General features: G+C 45.3%; 1 protein-coding gene across 1 annotated transcript; it reads right to left on the reverse strand.

The window, feature by feature from the left end:
- Positions 1-375: 375 nt before the first annotated feature.
- On the reverse strand, positions 376-10,678 carry LOC146200281 (phospholipid-transporting ATPase ABCA3-like). The gene is made up of 5 exons (XM_084592319.1): positions 10,277-10,678; positions 7,545-7,732; positions 6,815-6,988; positions 4,584-4,842; positions 376-546 (listed from the first exon to the last, which is right to left on the reverse strand). Exons 1-5 carry the CDS (start codon positions 10,676-10,678, stop codon positions 376-378), a joined length of 1,194 nt encoding a protein of 397 aa, XP_084448445.1.
- Positions 10,679-24,186: the final 13,508 nt, after the last annotated feature.

A 24,186-nucleotide genomic window follows, 5' to 3' on the forward strand; every position in this document is an offset into this window, starting at 1 on the left:
CATAAGATTATAGTGTTTGCAATAGCATGCCCGACATTCTTATACCCCTTTCTAAGTACTCAATAGTGAGAATATACACGCTAAAACTAATCTAATAAGCAGTCCTAGGCCACGCACTGGTCTGAAACAGCATCAGGTCTCTGACGGAAAGTTTGGTACGCTGTCAAAGGTGACTTCTTTTCATAAATCGCCAGCGGTACGCCTAGAAACTCCTACACTTACAATACAGAATGTGTCACAGCAGCAAATGTGCACACGAATTAATGGTGAGCGGATTGTATGCAGACAGTCTAATATTACTAAATGTTCATCAAACGTGTACGATATAAAATCTAAATGTTCAACAAAATCTAAAGTTCATGTGCTAGTGGCATATCAGGCTCCTCCAGGCACTTCTCTGTCTTGAGCGAATCCAATGAAAATCTGCTCCAAATTCGTGTCTTCAATCAAGACACGGGAGAATGTATACTTCTTCTCGAGCTCTTCGATCTTCTCGAACATGGTGCTCCAGGGAAGCTTCTTCGTCATGTGGTAGTCGTGCATGTTCTGAAAGGAAGCACACGACGTTTACAGACAATTGAGTGGTTCCTAATCAGCAATCAGTGTTAGCCCGGCCGGTAATTTGGTGCCGTTTTTATAACCTGCCGGCGCATAGCTCTACTCTTGTTCTACAGTCGCCCATTTAAGATAATGCAGTAGCAAATTACTTGAAGTTTAATAATCACGGCTTCTTAAGCAGCATATCTTAGAAAATCTGCGCTGTCTGACAAACTCCGCGGTTTGACAATGGAAGCGCAGTGAATGAGTTCTATGGAGGAGAGCTCTAATGGAACATTTATGTATAATATGGTTTTTGCGGTATACTTATGAAGTGTCACTGATATGTACTGCCTCCAAACGTGCAACCAGTGTTTCCAGCGTTAAACTTTTTGTCCACATACCAGTGTTTTCAGTTCAACTTTAATCCCACAGAGACAGTATGACCACACCCATTCTGTCGTCTTAAATTTCATCAGGCTTCCAGAAACGCTACACGGAAGCATCCGACCCCATTACCCAGTGATGTGTTCTGGAAATGCGGTGACATGAGCAGAAGTCATTCATTGTGCACACATGTTTGTGTCCAGGGCACAACACAGCCACGTCTAGCGCGCTGTACACGTAAATGTTCGGTAATTCACTTGGCGCTAGATGCCTTCTGTAGCCTCATCCTGTAGTAGTTACTAAGCAATGTGACCACTACGAAAGCCAGTCATGAAACCTTGCGGTTTTCTTGCAGTTAATCTTCTAATGCAAGTTATCAGAGGATTCTTCTCTAGGAAAGCTAACAGCAAATCATTAAATTTATAGAGCAGCGCGAAGCTGTTGTGTCTAGCGGTCATTTGCGCTACTCTGCTTCATCTGTGCCTGTTTTAAAGGTACTCCGGACATATAAAACGCATGCCTGAATTGAAGGTGGTCTGCACTCAAAGTCGAACGTTATGACATTAGGGGCACGCGTCATTCTTACGAAAACTACCTGCAAACAACTCTGAATAGGCACCGCTTCTTCTCGCTTCTACCATTTTCCCGCCAACAGTACCATTATTTCGAACATTCCCGGTGACTATTTCAGTGCTTGCCCAAAGTTCTAAAGTCACACATGCAAGAACAAGTTTCGATTTCAAGTTCAGTGACTGAATAGGAACTTAAATTATTTCATAGCAGGTCACAGCAGGCAATCCCATTGCCAGAAATCTGAAGTAACTTTAAGACAATGGTTATGAACTAGCTGTATGAAAAGCGCAGGCACGGATGAAGTGAAATCCAATGTGTCGCTGCCTATTGCTGCGCAGTGGGGTATGGGTAAAAGAAGGATTGGCATACATTGGAAAGCATGAGCAATCACTTAAGGACAAAGGGCGAAGGAATGCCGGGATAATGAAGCATAAGGCATTGTGAGGATACAATAGGTATGAGGTTTTGAGGGGTATTTGGGAAGGAATTATGGTGCCCGAACTTACTCTCAAAAATGCGGTTTTGTGGCTAAAATCAGAGGTACAGTCGACATCAGAAATAAATCAGAGATCCGTTGGACGATTAGCACTAGGTGCTCACGGCAAAACTACAAATGAAGCTCTACAGGGAGATATGGGCTGGACATCTTTCGAAGTACGGGAAGCTCAGAGTAAAATATTGTATGAGGAACGCCTGAGGAAATTGGACAGTAACAGATGGGCAGCTACAGTATTTAAATATCTGTACTTAAAAAGCGTTGACTCACAATATAGGAAAAGAACTAGGAAACTAACTAGTAAGTATGCTAATCACACGGACGGAGAAATAAAGAGCATTAAGCAACAGGTGAAAAACAAAGAAGGTAAAAATTGGATAAATTCGATGGAAAAGAAACAGAGTGTGGAATTATACCGAAAGTGGAAAATACAGATCAGGAGGGAAGATTTCTTTGATAACTCAAGAGGCAGTGCCCTACTTTTTGAAGCTAGATCAGTGTGTCTTAGAACACGAAGCTACAAAAAGATATTTAACAATGGAGATGAGGCATGTGCTGTATGTGGAAACTCCAGTGAAACAATTGACCATATTATACTCGAATAGAACGGTATCCATCCGGAAGTTGATGCAGGTGCAATCACTCTTCCTGAAGCTCTGGGGTTTAGAGATAACAGTGGCCGGGTGAATAAACCGGCGGTGGAAACTAGCAAAAAACGACTGGAAGATTGGTGACTTAAAAGCAGAGAAGTGACATAATGTTAGTAATGTAGGCACAAAAATTTAATAAATAGCATGATGGTTTAGTTAACCATTCTAAATCAATAATTAAGATATAGGGAGAAAAACGACCATGATAGCTACTGCTACCACCACGTTTCAACGTTTCAAAGGGGACGCTCCTATATTCCATCCATCCATCTAGTCACTCTTACTGGCAGTTCTTGCTGATAGTGGTTGAAGTTGCGGATTGTATGGCGTCCGGAAAACAGGAATGGGTAATAAGATTTCCTGTTTAGGATTCTCAGATCTCTGCAATTAGACCACGTGTTCATCTCATATATGGTCATATTTTTATACTCGTTGGTTACTGAACGAGAGTGTTCCCTAAAACATTTGAGAAATACACTGCTCTGATGTTTTTATGCCGCAAACGGGCACTAATAGATAGCGTTCCCAGAAATATTTTACATTTTCAGCTACTTTACATGTTTACGGTTCACTTTACCCTATAAAAGAAAAACACAACAAAGAAAAGGCTGCGACAGCACACGAAATACCCTTGACTGATATTCCAGAACTTTTTTAGTGCTTTGTGCAGTTCGTTTTTGAGGTGGTTGCTATGAAGCAACTTTATCCTTAAGCCGTACAGCCGTCGATAGCGCTGATGTTACGACGATACCTTTGTGACATCATCTGCTTAGTCCTTCAGAAACATCAAATCTAAGGGACTCTCGGGAAAACTAAAACCAAAACGTTTTCGTCCGACCATTCAGACCATGCTCGCTCTTCATCAAATCACGGGACAAACACACTATCTGCCCACGAAGACCATATACTACATTCATGCGAATGTCGGTCTGGAATGAGCGAAAATTGCTGTCTTGGAAAAGGGAGAACCACCACGGTTGCTTCATCCTGATGACCACATATGAAGATGATGCAGATGTGAAATTTAAGCGGGTGCACCTCGAGAGCATGCAAAGCGGCCAAAAGTTCACCTCTCGACAATATTCACTACAGCACTGGTGTTGCGCCCTCGTGTTGTTTCTTCACTTGTGAATTTGGGCGGCTATGAAACACATGCGGCGTGCCGCCTTTTTCGCATAAGAAAGTAAGGATAAACGCCGTGACAGTGCAAGTTCAGCAGCACAGCCTGAGCAAACTTAAGTGAGGGACAAACTTGCGCGCAAAAAAAAATTATCTCGACGTGGGGCAACCTTAAAAATAATCAGGCAGTGGGGACCCAAGTTGTCTACGCTGTTTCTTCATTAGCACATAGTTTTGTCCTCTGAAACTTACACAAGGATTTCTAAGATTTGTCGGAAACGTTTCATCGCAATCTAATCATAATCGAATATTTTATTATCTGCTTGCTACGCATATTTTCTAAAGCTTTTCTAATGAGAAGAAATAAGCGTGGCATAAATTAGTAATATGAGATAATTTATTATTACCGAATGATAATTATTGCGCAATGAAAAACTAAGTTCATAATTACTTAGTCATGCATTATTAATATTATTGGCATTGAAATTTATTAGGTGTGCCATTGGCCAACATTAGAGTGCGCTTTTGTCAATATGCATGAACACTCTCCAATGCTATCAACCCTATCGGCACAGAGAAAGTGTCTCCGCCTTGGGAAGTGACGGGAGTGTGAAACGTCTGTGACACAGACGCCTGGATGAAGAAAGTGCAGCTAGACTGAACAACGCAAACATTATGGACAATATTTTTCTTCCTTCATAAGAGGTGCTTCCAGCCATCGTTCTAAAACGTTCCGGTACTCGGTGCTGCAGGTGAGAAGAAAAAAAAAGAGTCACAGAAAAGTATTCTGTCATTTAAGGGCTTGGAATAGGAATGCTTACGTCGTGGGTGCTAAGAATACGCACGCCAGGGAACAACTCAGCCACGTCCAGGTCGAGCTCCTGACCAGTCTTCTCCCGAGAGATGATGTCTCCTAATCCTCCGGTCCGGTCTGGTGAAACAGGGGACGGTTTTAGCCCCAACTGCATGGTGTACCCGATGCCGAACTTATGTCTAAGGTGCTGCAAGGTGCCGAGGCAGGCCATCTTTCCCGATACCATGATGCAGAGCCGGTCGCAGAGTGCCTCGCATTCCTCCATGCTGCGGATACGGTGAGTGAAAGTACACTCATGCAGATCACGTGAGATATAATTGGCATCACGCTGCTATTCACACTAGGTCGAAACTATGACAAAAAAGAACGCTTTTGCAGCACGCGGAGTTCGCCGAAAAAGTAGAAGCCGTTAATATCCGCTTCTGATAGTTCACGAGAACACGATAACAGATGGACAGGTGCTAGTCAAAACGCTGCAGACACTTTCGTGCAACAAAGTGTTTCAGAAAAGGACGCCACTAATTTTTAAAATTGATATAAATTTAAACCTAGTGATTTTCGGTAAAGTGCTGGCAGATTTCAATATATTTTAATTGCGTTAACAAGTGTAAACTTTTTTAAATAATACAGATAGACGCCAAGCTACAAATAAGGATTTCAGCTGACTGTTCGTAATGGTCGACCAATAATAAGAATTTCGAAAACGTGATTACTTTAAAAAAACGTTAGCTACATGTAGTTAAGTTCAAAAGTCAAGCGCCGTCCACTAGTGCACATCACTTCACCGATAAATATCCTGTCTGGCCTAGGCAGAAACTGTGAGTGGTGTCGAGAAATGTATCGAGTGCACTTACATGCAGCGGGGTTGGCGGGACAGAAGCTCACGTGGGAGGTTCGCAGGGGGGTAACGCGTTTTGATGGACCTCCTTTCAATCTCAATATTGGTGTAAGGGCTCCTAACTGTCAAAAAATTGGTGAAAATGTGTTGCGACGTAGCCGCAAGAATATTCGCAATTTGGACTTCTGAAAACAGAGCAAGTGGTAAATGTAAATGGTACAGATAGGACACCCTAATCGGTGCCAGGTGCCTATCTGTAAGGTTCGGAATTTACCTCTTAGGATTCATTTAACCAGCTGACCAGCTGACGCTGTACATTTCTCTGACATCCGGCTACATTCTTGCTTGAGCATAGAACCAATCTTTCTACCTCAAGACAGCTTTTAGAACTTAGTAATGCGCTTCTCTAGGGCACCAGGCGTAGTAGTAGAGGTAGCTTTTATGGGACACATTTTCAGAGCACAGAACAAAACGCAGCTGTCGTATTACGTGCATTTTGCTGTTGCAGTTGTTCATAGTGTCATCGCAGGAAACAGCCTTCTTCGGTGGATACGTTTGGTGTGCATAGTTCACAGCTGTTGTTTTCTAGTTCACCATGATTGTACCATATTGTGTTTGCACCCCGCGACCTAGGTGCATGGTTGCGTATTGATGACGGACCATGGGACTGTTTTCAAGTATATACGAACGACTATCAGCCCAAAACACTGCATAAAACTGTGCTTTATAAGAAAGACTGTGCACCAACTCGGCGGCTATGCAGCAGCTTAGTGATAGCTTGGTTTATTCGGCTGCCAAATGGTGACTCTGATGACAGATCATGCACGCAAGCATAGTTAACATAGCAGTGCATTTTACTTAATATCGGAGCACCACACCTGCGCCGGCTTGAAGAGAGCGAACGGATAGACAGCGACGGCATTCTCAAGAACATTGGGAAGAACCGAAATCAATTGTAGCATGTTCGATAAGCGATAATGCCTTACATTAAGTATCTGTTCTTAACATTACTCTTTTTGTCACTTGGAATGCCTTCACGGAATGGAACAATCTATTAGAGCGAGTGCAACACATTAATCTCGCACGCTTACTCCAGCAATCACAGTGCGTGCTCAATAACGTCGCGAGCAAATCGTCCACGTTTTTCGCATAATGGCCACCGCTCAACTTGTCTGAGAATATACAGTCACAGTGAGCAAATAACAATGGTAAATGTATAGAAATTCGGCAACCTGAACAAGGAATTATTTTCGACATTCTGGCGCTATCAGGATATTCATGGGGAAAACTGTTTGAGCGCAGCTAAACGTGACCGGCGGTAAAAGCTCGCTAAGTCTTACAGGGAACACTCATCCGTCAGCGCGAAACTGTCTGCTGCGGTTATGTGCTCTGAACCGTACCCTTGGGACGTGAGCACAATGGCTGTATTGGATGCGCTGGGCACAGCTGCCAGATGTCTCGAGATCTTGGTCCTGGCCACGACGTCGATGCCGGCAAAGGGCTCGTCGAGGAAGACGGCTCTGTGCTTGCCCAGAAGGGAGAGCGCGACTGACAGCTTCCGCTTGCTGCCGCCGCTTTCAGGAGGTCGTGAGAGAGAATGCCGTTTTGAAAAGCTGCTTCTTGATATGCGCCTCAAATTTATAACCTGGACGCTCCTTTATAGGCTGCAGTCGCTTTGTAGCGCTGCAGAGCGCTAGATTCAAGAGGTCCGAAACTGTTTTACTTCTCGATAAACACTTCTGACCCACGGTAGCACAAATATGACTGCACCAGCCCACCGTTTGCCCCCATATTATGTATATGAATTTTTTCTTTCTCGAATTCATTTATAAGTTGAGCGCTATCAGCCACTGGCATCAAGGAAGACATAACATAAAGCATAAAGGATATTTTAGTTGGCGATCATTGTTAAATAACTGTGTAACTGTGAAGATAACCGCAGGAAATTAGAAGAAAAAAAGCCGCACGGGGGCTGGTATATACGCACTCACGGCCAATATTTTCATTTTGCCACCCGGAACATTCTACACTCCAAATAAAGCTGTCTAATGTCACAGAAAGATCGCATTCATTGCCAGTCTTCTATAACGTGATGGCCGGACCATTCTTTGTCAGCACCCCGCTCCTCACCTTTGCAGTTCGCTTGGCTTGGCAGCATGTTTTTTGAGGTCTGTGAACGCAATGGCAGCCCGCACAGCTCCGTCTATGTTTGGCTCTGGTATCCCCCGCAGCTGCGCCAATAGCCGAAGGTGCTCGTAGGCGGTGAGCTTCTCCAGGAATGCGTTAGACTGAGGGCAGTAGCCGATGAATGACTGCCACTGCGGAAGGAGCGGATAAGGTGGACATGTATCACTCCCTTGTCAAGCTTGCGCTGTAGGGTCGACCAGAGCGTTTGCCGGAGGAGACAAGACTAGTGTCAACAAAAGGTTCACCGCACAACATAGTCGGTAAAAAGTGATGGGGCATTATTCAACACTGCGAGCATGTGCCAAGCGCGTTCCATATATAACAAATATGTATGGGCTGTCGGAGGAAGAGATGCAACTAGATTTGTTTTACTGTTTTGGTTTTATATCTAGCATATTCATTTTCGCATTTATTATTCATCAATTCTTATTGTGTCATTATTTTCATCATCATCATCATCATCAGCTTGACTACACCCACTGCAGGACGACGGCCTCTCCCATATTTCTCCATTTAAACCGGTTCTGTGCTAACTGCATTCCCTTGACCCCTGCGACCGTCTTAATCTCATCCGCCCACCTAACTTTCCGCCGCCCCTGCTACGCGTTCCTTCCCTTGGAATCCAGTTTGTTACCCTAAGCGACCATCGGTTATCCTCTCTTCACACTACATGTCCTGCCCATGTCCATTTCTTCTTCTTAATTTCCACTGGAATGTCGGTAACTTGAGTTATTTCTCTGACCCATCTGCACGTTTCTTATCTCTCCTATCTTCCTGTTACCCCAACCATTTTTCGTTCCATAGCCCTCTGGGTTGTCCTCAACTTAAGTAGAACTCTCTTGGTTACCCTCCACGTTTCAGCCCCATAGGCGAGTACAGGTAAGATGCAGCTGTTCTATACTTTCCCCTTGAGCGATAAGCTGCTAGTCATAAGCGGTAAGCTGCTAGCGATAAGATCTAGGTAAGAGCGATAAGCGGTAAGCTGCTAGTCATAATCTGCGAGTGCTTGCCAAATGCGCTCCATCCCAATCTTATTCTTCTTGCTATTTCCTTTTCATGATCCGGATCTGCGGTTACTACCTGTCCTAAGTAGACATATTTGCCGACTACTTCCAGTACTTCGCTACCTAATGTAAACTGCTGTTCCTTCCCGAGGCTCTTGAACCTTACCTTAGTCTTCTGCATATTGATTTTCAAGCCCACCTTTCTACTTTTCCTGTCTAGGTCATCAACCATTATCTGCAGTTGATCCCCCGAGTTGCTTAGCAAGGCAATGTCATCAGCAAATCGCAGATTACTGAGGTATTCTCCATCTACCCTTATCCCTAACTGCTCCCATTCCAAGCCTCTGAATACTTGCTCTAAGCAAGCTGTGAATAATACTGTGGAGATTGTGTCTCCTTGCCTAACACCTTTCTTTATGGGAATTTGTTACTTTCTTTATGCAGAACTATGGTTGCTGTGCAGCCACTATATATATCTTCCAGCACTTTCACGTACGGCTCGTCTACCCCATGATTTCGCAATGCCTGCATCACCGCCGAGGTTTCAACTGAGTTAAATGTTTTTTCGTAATCAATGAATGCTATGTATAAAGGCTGGTTATATTCCGAGCATTTTTTTATTACCTGATTGATGGTATAGATATGATCGATAGTAGAGTACAGTTTCCGAAAACCTGCTTGATCCTTTGCTTGATTGGAGTCTAAGGTTATCCTGGTTCTATAAGCGATTACCTTAGTATATACCTTATACGTAACAGACAGTAAGCTGATTGGTCTGTAATTTTTAAGGTCCTTAGAGTCCCCTTTCTTATGAATGAGGATAATATTTGCATTCTTCCATGGTTCCGGTACCGTCGATGACACCAGGCATTGCGTATACAGGGTGGCCAGTTTTTCTAGCACGATATCCCCCCTGTCCTTCAGCAAATCTGTAGTTATCTCATCCTCTCCTGTTGATTTCCCCCTTTTCATAGTTTATAGTGCTTTCTTGACCTCGTCCTTCGTCACTGGTGGAACATCTGGCTGTTTTTCCCTACCGCCAATCTCATTACGATGCTGACTACTTTGGCTACTGTAGAGATCTGTATAGAACTTCTCGGCTACTTTGACTACCTTGTCCATATTCGTCATGACGTTGCCCGCATTATCCCTTATCGCATACATCTGGTTTTTGCCTATGCCCAATTTCTTCTTTACCGCTTTAAGGCTTCCTACGTTCTTTACAGCATGCTCAATTTTCTCCACGTTATACTTCCTTATATCGGCCACCTTGCACTTATTGGTAAGCTTTGATATCTCGGCTAATTCTATCTGGTCTGTTGGATTCGAAGCTTTCATACTCTGGCGTTTTTTAATCAAATCTTTTGTCTCCTTAGACAGCTTACCGGTATCCTCCCTAACTATCCTACCGCCTACTTCTACCGAGCACTCAGTAATGATATCTCTGGAATTGTTGTTCCTTGCTTCTAGGGTAATGCTTGTGTCCAAATTGTGAATTCTTTTGCGAGAAATGACACCGACATATTGAAACAACAATCCCGAAACAGAACGGGTAAACTCATCAAGGTGTCAAGAAAGAAAAGCCCCAGAAGCTTATTTGTGGAGGGCTCTGAATTATAGCATCACGCTGAATCTGTCTCTAGGATGGCTGATGTCGGCAAGGAAACTTACCGTCCTGGGTGAGGCAGACAGGCTCACATCGGCCATGTAAGCGGACCCTTCGCTCGGCTCCAGCAGACCGGCGAGCATCTGGAATGTCGTGCTTTTCCCTGCGCCACCCACGCCAAGGAGTCCGAAGCATTCTGCGCTGCGCAGCGCCAGGCTAAGTCCGCGCACCGCCCTGATGTCCCTGAACGTCTTGCATAAATCGCAGGCAACGAGAGTGTGACCCTCGCGTTCCAATTCCGACGACGCGCCGCTTGAAGCGAGGCGCTTGGCGAGCTCCTTCTCGGCTCGAACATCCCGGTCCGAACCGTCGCTTCCTGTCAATGCTGGCTTTCCCGCTCCTAAAAGATGTGAGACGTTTTCGGACTTTTTGCCCGCACGCCTACACTCGTGTCTCTCTGGGCACATGTTTAACCTTAATACATTTTTTTGATATCTAACGCACATGCACTAAAAAGCAATGAAGTCACTGCAACAAAAACAAAAACAGAATAATGACACAGCTATGTGTAGAATAAAGGTTCTATTACAATAGCACACGTTATCAGCCAGACACGAGCGCATTGGCTGTTCGCATTTCACCATGCCAGAAAGCCTCAAATATTATCACCTGAGATTATAATTCACAAATTCGTAAGAAAGTAGATATAATTGGCGATTTCTTTCTTATATTGGCCTGCAGCCCCCGTACGTTAAACTTGCGTCACGCCTTTATTGGCAAATACTAGTGAATACAAATCATTTATTTAAATACACTTGTTGTTCGCAGTGCACACCGAGACACACTGAGGGTTCAGGAGGCGTTCCGGAATTCGTACTGCGCTGCGTGTTGCTAGCAAATATGCAGAAAAAATACGGAAAACTGATCGCGCGCAAAAGGAAGTCGCATAGACCGTTCGCTACTAGAGAAAACTACAGGAAAGTCTGAGGGCATACGACAGCTGAAGCCGGCACACAACAAGCGAATTTGATGAACTGTGGGACAGAATATTCTGGTGCACTGCTAGGTAGCTTGGCTGATGGTGATGACAAGTCTGGTATACGTCCACCCAGTTCGCAGTACACCAAAGAGGGTAGCAAGGTAAAACATGCAGGTGGTAAAAGCGCAGTGAATACGCGGCCATTAGCCAATCGGTGGTAATAGTAGCACTTCCTTTTCAGGGCTACAATTTTGTGAAATAGATTCTGTAAGAATAAAGATAAGCAGCGATAAATGCCTTAACACGGGAAAATGTGTAAGCGCCAATTTTAATAGCATTGTACATTAGCAAACCATCCAAAAAGACAAACCTCCACTGGCGAGCGCTGAAAATTTGGGGGCGTATCCGGAGTGGAGGACGCTTAGCACGATGAAGAGCAAGACTCCCTGGCACACGAAGTACACCACGTCCGGAAGCACACCCTCGGCGGAAAGCGAGAAGGCACCAGGTGCGTACACCTCGGCGTGAGGGTTTTTCAGGATCCCTGAGGAACACATGTTGCACCACGGCAAATGATCGGGACGGCCTAAAAGCTACTAGGAACCGATTTGTAGCTCTCAAGCGCACTTTTGGCTCTCGGCGCTGTGCCAGCATAAAAGGATATCCCACAGAATAAAAACATACGTATGTTGTAAAATGTGCGTACCAGTAGTGGTACGTAGATTTCTGCAAGAGCAGTTACGCCTTTTGTATTGAACGTGAAGGAAGAGTGCATGTCCACAAAAGATTTCATCTTTTCTGACCACTGTTTTAAAAGCGCAATGCTTGACAAACGTTACATGGCAATGGCATGCTCTGTTTATTCTTCTACACCTCTCTACGTTTCCGAAAGGTGCGTGCCATAGCAGGCCTTGCTGCTTTGGCTGTAGTTGGTCTTGCAATTAGTAGCGTAACGTAAGCAAATTCGTTTTCATAAAAACAGCGCTAGCGTGCAATTACCTTGCGAATATATGCGCTTTGTTAAATAAATATATAAGGATCTGCTAAAAGAAATAGCTGTGCCTGAAAACGAGAGGCGCGCTGAAAATGAACTATTTTGTGCCCTACAAGGAGCAGTTTGTTTGCATGATGAAGTAAGCAGCTCATACCGAGAAAAGAGATCTCGCATTAGTATACTAACATATTGTGAAAACTTTCTTTGTGCTATATGAAATAGGAAAAATTATTTGTTTGACCTGGGAACTGACAAATGTCTTAAAAATAGTGTGACTTTGAAAAAGGTATATTATAACAAATATATCCTAGGCAATACTGAATGTCCAATGACAAGAGGCTTCAAAGGATTCCAACAGGCAAGGAATCCCTATTGCCTGTCATCATAGTTATGAAGATGGTTATGCTTGGATCTGTTTATATTTTGCTGTCGTTCCATTTCATTTCGCTAGCAATTGTTTATTATTTTGTCAATCAGCTTTAAACTACCCCCCCCCCCCCCCCCCGTCACGCTCGTAACTATATTAGTCCTAAACAAGAGAGCATGAAGCAGTCAGACTTTTCACATGACCAACGTGGCTGAGTAGCCTGGGCTGCGCTCACAATCACGTGATGGCCATCACCGCTTTTATTAACATGTGCTCCCTGTTCATGCGTGGGCGCGGCGTGGTCATACACTTCTACTTCGGCAGATGCTAGTTTTTCGGAACAAACGGGCTCGTCGGCGGCAGGGCGCCACTCCGGCACCTCCGAATCCATCAAAGTGCCCGGAAAAATAACCAATGTAAAATGCACACCTCCTATTTCTGGTTTCGACAACTCAAGTATGGGACCGGGTGCATGAGTGCATGAGTGCGTGACCCAACACGGGTCACATTGAGCGTTATCCGCCCTTTGTAAATTTAGCCGGCGTTCTAGACATGTGTATCGGACAGAGCGATTTTAGACGCTGCGAAGTTTGGTTTGGTTTGTAGGATTTAACGTCCCAAGGCAACTTAGGCTATGAGAGACGCCGTAGTGGAGGACTCTGGAAATTTCGACCACCTGCGGTTGTTTAACGCGCACTGACATCGCAGAGCACACAGGCGCCTTGCTTTTGGCTTCCATCGAAAAGCGGCCGCTGAGGCCGGGATTCGATCCCGCGTCCTCGGGAACAGTAGTCGAACGCGATAACCACTGCGCCACCCCGGCGGGTAAGTGGCAGTGCGAGCCGACCCCTGCAGTTCCGTCGAAAGACAGCCAGAATCACGCATTCCGGCACACTGGCAATATCTGTGCACACACTGTGCGTATACGTTGACGGTTCTTAAGATTAAACTAGTATATAAAAACCTAACGCTCTAAACTGGATTTCAACGAACGAGGTACTGTGCCATGGTCAGAACATTTAGCAAGAAGGGGGACAGGAGAAGTAGGGGGGGGGGGGCAGGTGCGAACCACTGAGTGATTGGAAGTGTTGGGTTCCGTGGAACCCAGCTTCGGAAGCCCTACGCTGCAGTGTTTATTGTCTTCAAAGTTAAATTTTGCCTTAGACGCGTGCTGAGTGAATGAACGATTAGCATTTGCAATGTTTCACTGGCATCCTCCTTGGGTCTCCACTTGATGACTACTCACACGCGCATTAAATTGTAGCCAGATTTTTTATATGAATGGCGAAAACGGACATACTGCTGTTGTGTGCATCGGCGTGCACTTACTGGATATCGTGTGTGGTTATATTGAGGCGTGTAAAAATATTATAAATCTTTCAAAACGCAATTAAACGTTCTCTTATTTGGCCCCTTTGCTGAGAACATTGTTCTTTCTTGAGCTGATTCGGTAAAGACGAAACTGGCGCTCCCTGCTTTAAATTCGTTTAGAAAAGAAGGCTGAACGTTCGACTAGGGCAAGTTGTTATATCGACCACTGCTTCAAAAACAGCACATCAATGTCGCATATCTATGAGCCATTATTTCTGGTGCTTAAATATCTCCTTCTCCTACTTAGACATGTAACATGTCCGCAGAAGTTCCTAAATAAATAAATACCGTGTTTCCAGTAGCCAGTCGTGCTATATAAGGCGCCTTCCCGCCGACTCTTCATGTGAATGTATTCAGGTTTCTACAAAATGTGAAATCAATTATGGGGCGACGAGAATGCATTCAGCTAGGTTTCGCAAATCCCACGTTCATGCCTGATATTAGAGATCCGGGCTCAGACTCCCTTTTGATTTTTTGCTTAAGATTGTAAGAAACAGCACAGAGAGTTCCTTGCTTCATAAGTATAGGAAAGTAAGTGCAGCACGAAAGTTTTGCTGTGTTGTTTGTGTTACTCCGCACTTGTTTGCCTAGAAACAGCAAGACATGGCAGCTGCAATACGCAGCAACAATGGTAATTATCATCAGCCTCTTTGGCTGAGCACTTACGCATGCAACAGGCGCCAAGGTAAGGGCTGTCCAGCATTAACTCCCGGCAGGAGTCTTCGGGCGTGATCACCTGCTTCAGTGTGGCTTGAAGGACGGCGCAAAGTCGTGCGGCCGGCTCCAGGTTGACGGCGTTCAGAGCAGCCTCGTTGAGTGCGAACGGTGCGCTCAGCATGAAAATAGGACGCAGCCACCAAGCGCTGATGCGGGGTCGTAGAATGTTGTAGGCAATGAAGGCCATGGGCGCTAGCCGAAAGAGAGTGAAGGAAAGAGAAGTTGATTTGGTTTGGTTTATGAGGTTTAAGGTCCCAAAGCGACTCACGCTATCAGATATGACTAATAGTTGAGGGCTCCGGAAATTTTGAACACCTGGTGTTCTTTAACCTATACTGACATCACACAGGACACGAGGGCCTTGCTTTTGGCCCCCATCGAAAAACCGCCGCTGCAGCCGGGATTCGATCCCGCATTTTTGGGCATACAATTTGAGGCCCTAAACATTGTATAACCGCGGCGAGCTAGTAACACAAGTTTCAAACACAAATCATGACCTCAAGTCGCATTTCAGCACTCGCTGTGTCGCATTATACATTATGGTAAAACAATTCGCATTACTTTCACAAGTGGTTACCATTAACTAAAAGAGGAAACATGGCTGGGTTAACTCTGTGAGGAAGTGAGCATAGTTTTCTTTTCGCAACAGATATTCAGGCATTTGGTGTCTTGTCTTATGATTACATTCAGCAAAGCAGTTACTTAACGGCGTCTCTCAGAGCTTTAGTCGCCTTGGGACGTTAAACCCAACAAACCAAACTACATACGTATGCTGATTAACGCCTTGAAAAATTTCAAGGTCTGCAGGATACGCCCTAGCAGAGAGCTCGCGGTTATTTTGGCCAAATTGGGCTCTTTGATTACACAGAATGAAGTAGTTCTTGTAATTCTAAGGAGAGCCACCGAGATAGATTTGTTCCTGGAGAGTTCCATCAGTAAATGAATGACATAGCTATTTTCATCCCCTCCTCCAGTGGTCATGATTCATCAACAAATTCTTAAGTCCAGCAAAAGAATAGTAATACTGGAAACCTTCCGAAGAGACATTCAACTTCGCTGATCTGTGGTAATGTGAAAGTTTTACCTTTGCTTGGCTGAATATCAAAATCGTTCTGCAAATGGTTCGTGGGTGGTTTGCTTTGCACGAAGGCCGGCACAAGCTCCCATATTCGAGATGCACTGCGATAGGTGCAGATTATAGCGTATCAACCGTTTGTCTTCCCATTTAAACCCGCTTTGGTGCGCCCCATTTCTTTGACGATGAAACTTACTCGCTGCGGCAGACCATGGATGCTGTGCGCTTGGTCTCAAAGGGTTTTAAGGAGCCTCTACCAGATGCAACCACATATCACCCTTCTGTAGTGCGCTTGGACTTGACGCAAAGTATTTCTGTCACTGTCGGCCTCATGAATCACGTCCCCTATTTACACCGCCGATGTACTATGGCCGACGACCACGTGATCAGCCATCCTTTGAAAACCGTATCTGCTTTCCCAGAGTGGTCGCGATAGAGATGCCTCAGTTGAGCTATGTAATGCTTTCGCCATAGAAATGCACCATAAGCAAAAAAATCTCCAAAAGCACGTATTCTCAAAATGAGCCAACACGGAGGACCTCCTTTCTGATTCGCGTTTGCTATTCTTTCCCCGCTTAGGGAAACAATTCATTCAAATCAGCGGAATTGAACCCCAGGCGCTCGAAATTTCAGGAGTCCCCCACTACGGCATCTCTCATAGCCTGAGTAGATTTGGGACGTTAAACCCCACAAACCACAAACCAAGCCTGACGCCCTAAGACCGAATTAACATATTCTGGCGGAACTCGTTCCTTCTTATTCTTAGCCGCTCGTACGACAATGGTCTCTTCACTTCATCCCCACAATGTGATGAAGACGTCGCTAGAATGTTTATTCCTGTTACTAGGTAATTAAGCGAAGGTTGAAAACAAAATGGTGAAGGAGAACAATCAGAATGCGAGTAGCGGCCACAAAAGAAAGCCAAAATTTGATAAAAAGAAACGTACCTAGCGCGCTCTGCGGTGTTGCTAGCTGAGACGAACTTTTGCAGATAATAGTATAAAATTAGTATCTAACACGTGGTCTGGGATCGAAAAAAAAAATTTAATTTCTTGCATAATTTTACGCATTTGAAATTCCTTCTTGTCCGCGGATTAATGCTCTATTGCGGTTTTTCAGTAGCTAGGGCGCTCGACTGCTCAACCCTAGGACTTGGGAACACATCCCTGCCACGCACGGCAGCCGCTTTCGATAGCGGTGTAATGCAAGGCGCCCGTATAGTCTACGATGTCAGTACACGTCAAAAATCCCCAGCTGGTCGAAGTTTCCGAAGCACTACATTCCTCGTAGCCTACATCCTTTTGCGATATTGAACACTACATGCCAAATCATATTAGGACAGGCGATTTGGCTGTTTATTTACTGCCATGCATCATGTCCCCACTGAGATGCAGCCAAAAGCCAGCGCACCCCAGAAGCAAACGTCGCGACTTCTAGATGGGCGATAAAGGGTCTGCAAATGAAGCTGCGAGCACAAGTTGGCCTTGTGGTAGAGCATCCGCCTTGTGTTCGGGAGGTCCCAGGTTCGACCACTGGTGCGGCCGGGTATCCACTGGCTTTTCACTGGGTACAAGCTTTCCCACAGCCTGGTGCTCGGCTCTTTGGGGTGAAGTGTTTGGGAAAGGGGTCATAGGTCTCAAATAGTTGAACCGATGTGGCAGCGATCAGTTCCGCCATCAGACAATAAGTCTGCCTTGTGCGGCAAAAGCCCATTATGTGGCCTTTTTTTCCTTCAGCCCGGCCTTTGCCGGCCATTAGTTGTTCGAAACTTTAAGCCCTCGAGGGAGCACAGCAGGGTTAGCAGAGCCTCCCAAACGCATACCCCTGAAAGAGCCGGGCGCCGGGCCGAGGGACGCTTGTACCCAATTTTACCGGTGGGTGTCCTGCGGCGGGTTTCGAACTGATCACCTCCCGCAGCCGAATCGAGATGCGGGATATTCCCTCATCTCATTTCTCATACCCGCGCACACAGTTTCCTTTGCTGAACTTTCACGGCCATCCGGTAGTCGTGACCTTTGTTGCTGGAATAGAGGGCCTTGCAGCACACTCCTTCTTAAGTTGTCGGTCACGACGGCCATGTGCACTTGTCTTAGATCCAGACAAATTCCATATCCTAAACTGCTCGCTTATATCTCCTATAGAGGAATAAACTATTTCCTTATACCTGCAACAGTGAACGGCGCCGTAAAAATACGCACTAAGTCCGATAGTGATCAGCGGACCAGTATCGACTCTAGCGGTCCTTCAAAGTGGTCAGTGTACTGACAGGTAGGTGGCGCGCCCATTACCTGCGAGCACGAACAGGGCGAATGCGCAGGAGTAGGCCCCGCCTTCAGAGTGTACCAGGTGCGCCACGAGGTACAGCTCGAAGATCGCCACCGGAGCGAACGCCACCATGATCACGTACAGTGCCACTGCGAAAGCAGTGCGCAAGCATACTGCTGCCTTGAATTTGGCAAAAACTGCTGTTTTAAGGGTGAAATACAGACGAGCATAAAGTCCTAATACATGAGTGGGGTTATACATACACTTATCTGTTTAGATATAAGTTGATCGGAATGCACACTAAATTTTTACATAATATCGAAACTGCGGGTGACGTTTGTACTTATATTGCACATGGCTAAACATTTGTTGAGGTATTGCAGGACTCACATGCGATAATAACCTGTTTCCATTTCCTAATATGCCCTCGAATATCAAATACAAAAAGGTGATTAGCTAACCTTGTTATCTTATTTTAGAAATATACCTCGTGGTACATGTCATTCACCTTGCTGCACAATCCATTTTGCAGAGCTCATCGAAGCAACTTCATAATATGATCTAGCGTTTGATTGTAGCGGTTGAAAGATCTAGCGTTGCGTACTCCACAGCTTATTCCATCCCCAAAGCTATGCAGAAACTTAAGATCCAAAAGGTAAACCTAATTCAGTTGAAATATAAGAGGTCATACATGAGATGGCAGTCAAATCAGCCTCCACAAAAGTAACTTATTCGAGTGGAAGTCTGGAAAAGACTTTCAGCAACTGCTAGTGGTTATTTACAGTCCGAAAAAACTAGGCCCCGCCTTCAGAGTGTACCAGGTGCGCCACGAGGTACAGCTCGAAGATCGCCACCGGAGCGAACGCCACCATGATCACGTACAGTGCCACTGCGAAAGCAGGGCGCAAGCATACTGCTGCCTTGAATTTGGCAAAAACTGCTGTTTTAAGGGTGAAATACAGACGAGCATAAAGTCCTAATACATGAGTGGGGTTATACATACACTTATACCTTCGCACCTTTTGGAGAAATACCTTTTCTCCAAAACCGGTGCAAAAGCTGCTTTTTTCAACCCAATTTAATATTTGGACTTATTTGATATTGTCACAAAAAGACTGATTTACGTGAAACTTTAGGAGGGCACAGACAGTCAAGAGTCCAAGCTTGAAGAATAGCACGAGAGTCTAACTTATCAGTTTATCAGGCGCTACCTGAAACCACCAGGTGGCATTATTCAATCTCTCGAAAAACGAACATATGCTCACAGAAAGAAATGTTCAAGAGGGGAAGAAGCATGGCTCTCAGCGGGTGAAATACGGCTTTATGCGAAGTACAGGTACTACGTCAGACGAGCACTGACGACTAGAACTCGGTACAGTTCCGTTTGGAACAACCTAATAAGTTACGTCCGATATGGGACGCAACACTCTGTAGGGTCCGAAGTAGCTGTTGAGAAGTTTTTCTGGCAGGCCTGGGCGGCAGCCAGGTGCATACACCCAGGCTTTGCCACTGGGCTAGAATACGACGTAGCGATGTCGGTCGTTATATCGGCGTGCATCTGTAGCTCGGTGTTTCGTAATGTGAATGCAGGCGAGTTGGCGAGCTTCCTCAGCATAGTACGCGAATTATTCGGCTTCAGCAGTAAGCTGGTCTTCAACCGCACACGGCAGCATGACGTCGAGCATGGTCTGCACATCACGTCCTTATGATCGGCGAAACGAAATGAATCGAGTTGTTTCTTGGGCGGCCGTGTTGTATGCGAAGGTTACATAACGAAAAATCTCGTCCCACATTTTATGCCGCACATCTGCGTATATGCTCGCCATTACGCAGATGTGCAGTAAGGCCATTAGACTGGGGATGGTAGACTGTAGCCTTTCGGTGATCTCTCAGGCTTAGTTTTAAAACTTCTTCAGGACGTCGCACTGTAAATGTTTTGCCCCAATCAGTGATGGCGTATAAAGGAGCGCATGTCGGAGGACAATTGTGCCACTTCGGAGGATGTTTCACGTAGCACCGACGTAGTTTCCGCGTAACGTGTCAAATGGCTACTTATTGCCAACTGACGACAAAAGAGGAGAACGTCCATCTTAATTTGGTCGAATGGTACTAGCGGTGCGGGAATCGGCTGCAGGAAACCTGCTGACTTCAATGGCAGTTTCTCACGTCGCTTGCACTCGCGGCAACCTCTAACCAATCGATGGATGGTGGCGGCAAACCTGGCGCACTCCGGTAAGAGTGCATGCCCAGCCGAAGTGTCCAGCGGTGGGCTCATCATGCCAAGCATGAAGGATTCTTTCGCAGAGATCTGCAGGGATGACGGAAGATATCGTAAATCAAAAAGCATAGAAAAGACTGGAACGATGACGAGACAGGGAAGTGCATCATCATCCCTGTCTTTTGTTCTTGCGCTATGCTTTTTTTTATTTACGATGTCTAACACACCCATTCTTATTCACTTCTGAAGACCTAACAGAGGCTTGGTCACTGTTGCCGGCGTGTTTTTGTAGATGATTCCCTCGCGAGTACAGAAGGATGACAAGTTGTTAGCGAACAGCCGAGATACTGTAGAATCGAGACCCTTCAGATGATCAATCTCAGTTTTAAGGTTTGTATCAGCCCTTTGCCGGGCATTTAAATCAGAGGAACTGATGATGCCCAAAAAATGGGCTTGTTCAACAAGATATGCGGGACGTCACCAAGTGCCAGACGCGTCAGGCGTTCTGCAATCTCGGCAAAATGTAGCAATGAAACGGTGATAGTACAGCACAGACCCAAAAAACGCCGCACTGCTTTCTTCGTTGTAGGAATGGGAAAGTTGCCTGCAGCGGGTATTTTGTCAGGATTGGGCGGGACACCATCAGCACTAACCACATGACAGAGAAATTAGAGCTGATGATATCCAAAGTGTTTTTTTTCCGGCCGACTTGAGTGTCAAATCGGCCGAGCGAAGGGCATCCAATACTACTGGCAGCCGTTTAAGATATTTCTCAAAAGTTTTGGAAAAATACGACGGCGTTCAAATAAACCAAACAGGTTTTCCATTTGAGGTCAGCAAGTACGGTGTCCATAATTCGCTGGAACGTCGCAGGCGCAGAACACAGAGCGAAAGGTAATACTTTAAATTCATATAAGCCATGAGGCATGACAAAGGCAGTCTTTTCCCGATATTGCTCATCAGCTTCTGTCTTTCAATAACCACTTTTCAAACGAATGGAGGAAAAGAACTTGGCTTTCCAAAGCCGATCGAGCGGATCGTCGATAAGGAGTAGGGGATATACGTCCTTTTTTATGATGTCATTCAGTTTCCTGTAGTCAACGCAAAGCGTAGCGTGCCATCCTTTTTGTTAACCAGCCCCACTGGTGAGGACCATGGACTTTTAGACGACTGAATAACACCATCGTTAAGCATTGCCTGAACTTGTGTCCAGATTGCCTCGCCTTCTTTGGTTGAAATGCCAGGCATCGTCAGGAATTAAGATGCGACGCTTAGTGATAGAAGTTTACCGGACTTTCGATGATGAGGCAAAGCAAGGGACGTAATCCAGCAGTAAGGCACCCAAGCGCGTTGTTGACAGGCCGAACGGTCACTGCTGATATCGATGTGGTCGAGAGCACCCAGATCATCATTAATGTCTGGCGCAAAACATTCGGAAACTTTGTTTCACAGTTCGGTAAACGCGATGGTAGTAAAGGTGGCGAGATTCACTCGTGAAGGTCGTAACGAGAAGCTCAAAGTGAGTATTGCTGAGAATAATTAACCTTCGATCTGCACAGATGCTTTGGAGAAAATAAAAGCGAACCGTTGCCTTCAGCAATTATCGGCCCGTCATGTAGCCCGCCACACACATTAATCACAAAAACGCTGTAGCGGGGACGTGCCGATACATACTCGGCTGAAAATCGTAGGGCGTGTGCACATGGGCCGTCAGCGGGGCTGGCAGCCGATTTCTCCGTTGAGAGTGAGGTCGTTTGCTGTTGGAGATCGATGATGGCGCCATACTTCCGCAGGAAATCCACACGGAGAATCAAATCACGAGAACATTCCCGGAGAACGTCGCAGCGGACAAGAAACTTTGGCATACCAATCTGGATTCTACCCATGCACTGTCCAATAGGAGCAATTACATGCCACCCAGACGCGCGTATCTTGGTAATATTGACACTGCATGGTGTCAAATTACCTTCACCAGCTTTACTTTTCTTTCTCTTAAAGATGCTAGTGTAACAAATTTTAGTTTGTTTATTCTTTTCGTGGTAAAAAAATGTTGACGTGTAATATTTCATGCACTTACGTTTGCTTATGTTTGTGCAGGCTAGGTTTATTTATTACGACGCGTCCAGCCCCGCTTTCCGTTTTCTACGGGTTCTTCTGTTTCACGTCCACTGCTGTAGACCGACTATACGAGCGACAATTACCGCATGAGATAAGTGTTTACGACCAATCATCAGAGCAGAGCGCTAACCAAATTTCTTTATCTGTCCTGAAACGCTAGTGATCATTGTGCGTTGATTTCCGGAGCACGGACAATTCGAGACATCACTTCAATGTAGTGTTTCATCACGATGCGCACACGATATTATGCTTACAGGGAAATGTCTATTATCTCGACAGTCAAGAAGGGACTTATGTGACTCAGTGGAAAACGTCACTCGGGATCCACTTCTTATCATGTGCAAACTAACGGACCCGCATAATGGCTCAGTAATATAGTCGTCGGAATTAATTCAGCATACTTTGACAAGGGCCATCAGAACTGGGAAGCAATATTGCATCACGTCACCTTCGCATACATTACCGCGCTGCAAGGAAAGGCATGAATTATTCCACTTCGATTAGTCTATGTTAGCGAAACCATGACCATACTGGACGCTGTGCCTCTCCCCAATAGTGTTATCTCTACTCTCATAGTGTCCAAGTGGGGCTAAAACCAATTGAAGCAATACAATATACAAATTTTGTTCATGCAGGATTGTTATACAGCCAAAAAGTGCTAAGCATCTGCTGTCAAGGGTCAGACTAGCAGTACATAAGCGCGTGAGGTGAGTGATCAAGCACACTGCAATCGTATCGAGGTAGCCGTCACGCAGCAATGTAGTGCTACATTCCAGTCACAAAGTTCAGTTACAAAGTCACCCACGTTTATTATAGCGGTCATGCCGACACCGAAAAAACAAATAGACGCTTCACAAGACTGCAATGCATGTCAATATACAGGCATCATTTAACGTTAAACAGCAGTCTGCACTGTCGTCAAAACGTGATTGTATTCCTTTCATAAGTAGTGACGACAGCATAGACAAAACACTCTTTCAGGAGGTGACCGTACAGGCAGAGCGCCTGGCCAGGTCTTATCAGCATACCAAGGTGCGACGGCCGTATAGATGACGATGAATATCCTGTTCTTTACGCCGAGCCATAAAGCAGACGATTACCTCGGCCAGTGTCCAATCTAAGCGCTAAGCCCCGAGGTAAATTCGCACCCGTTACCAGCGCACATTTCAATTGAACCACAAATCCGGCACTCCTCACACACTTAGTTTAGATTAAGTGGTGAAAAAAAAATGGGAGATTTTTTTCCACTGCTGGGCTCTAGAACTGAAATGGCAAAATCTTGTTCATTGGGACTAAGCGCAAAACTATGATGAATAAAATATTAGGTAGTGAGTATTTGTTTCACTTTATGATTATAAAGGTAGTTTTGGAAAAGAGTTTGTCCGCTGGGCAGAGCCTGTGTGACTGCAAATATTGTTTTATATTAATATTCACAGTACGGCAGCTGTCCACACCACTGAGGATGATCACAGCTCAGCACTCGCACAGCACAGCACTCGTCTGCGTCTTCTTCTTCTAGGAGCCTGGAGCCTGTTCGTCAGCACGACCACCGAATAGCGCTCAGTAACACTACTCCCCTCGGGAAACGCACAGTTCCGGTGCGTTCTAAACTTGTGAAACAGAACGTGCATAATAGTGCTTAAGGCTGGACACATGCACTATTTCAGAGGATGGCGCTTTTTTGGTTATTTTAGAGAAGTTGTCGCTAGTGTGCGATTCCTGTCTGTTCGATTTTCTTATGAATATTTATCTTGTGTTAGCAGGAAGAAGCTGTACAAGGATTTGTGAGACGTAGTTCTTCCCGTACCAATGTACAGGGCCTTATACAGTGGAGGACCAGGACGCGACGTACTTAAGCGGGTGAAGGCGAT

This window comes from Amblyomma maculatum, chromosome 2, assembly GCF_055883805.1.
Source record: "Amblyomma maculatum isolate TAMU_Amacu chromosome 2, ASM5588380v1, whole genome shotgun sequence".
NCBI lineage: Eukaryota > Metazoa > Arthropoda > Arachnida > Ixodida > Ixodidae > Amblyomma > Amblyomma maculatum.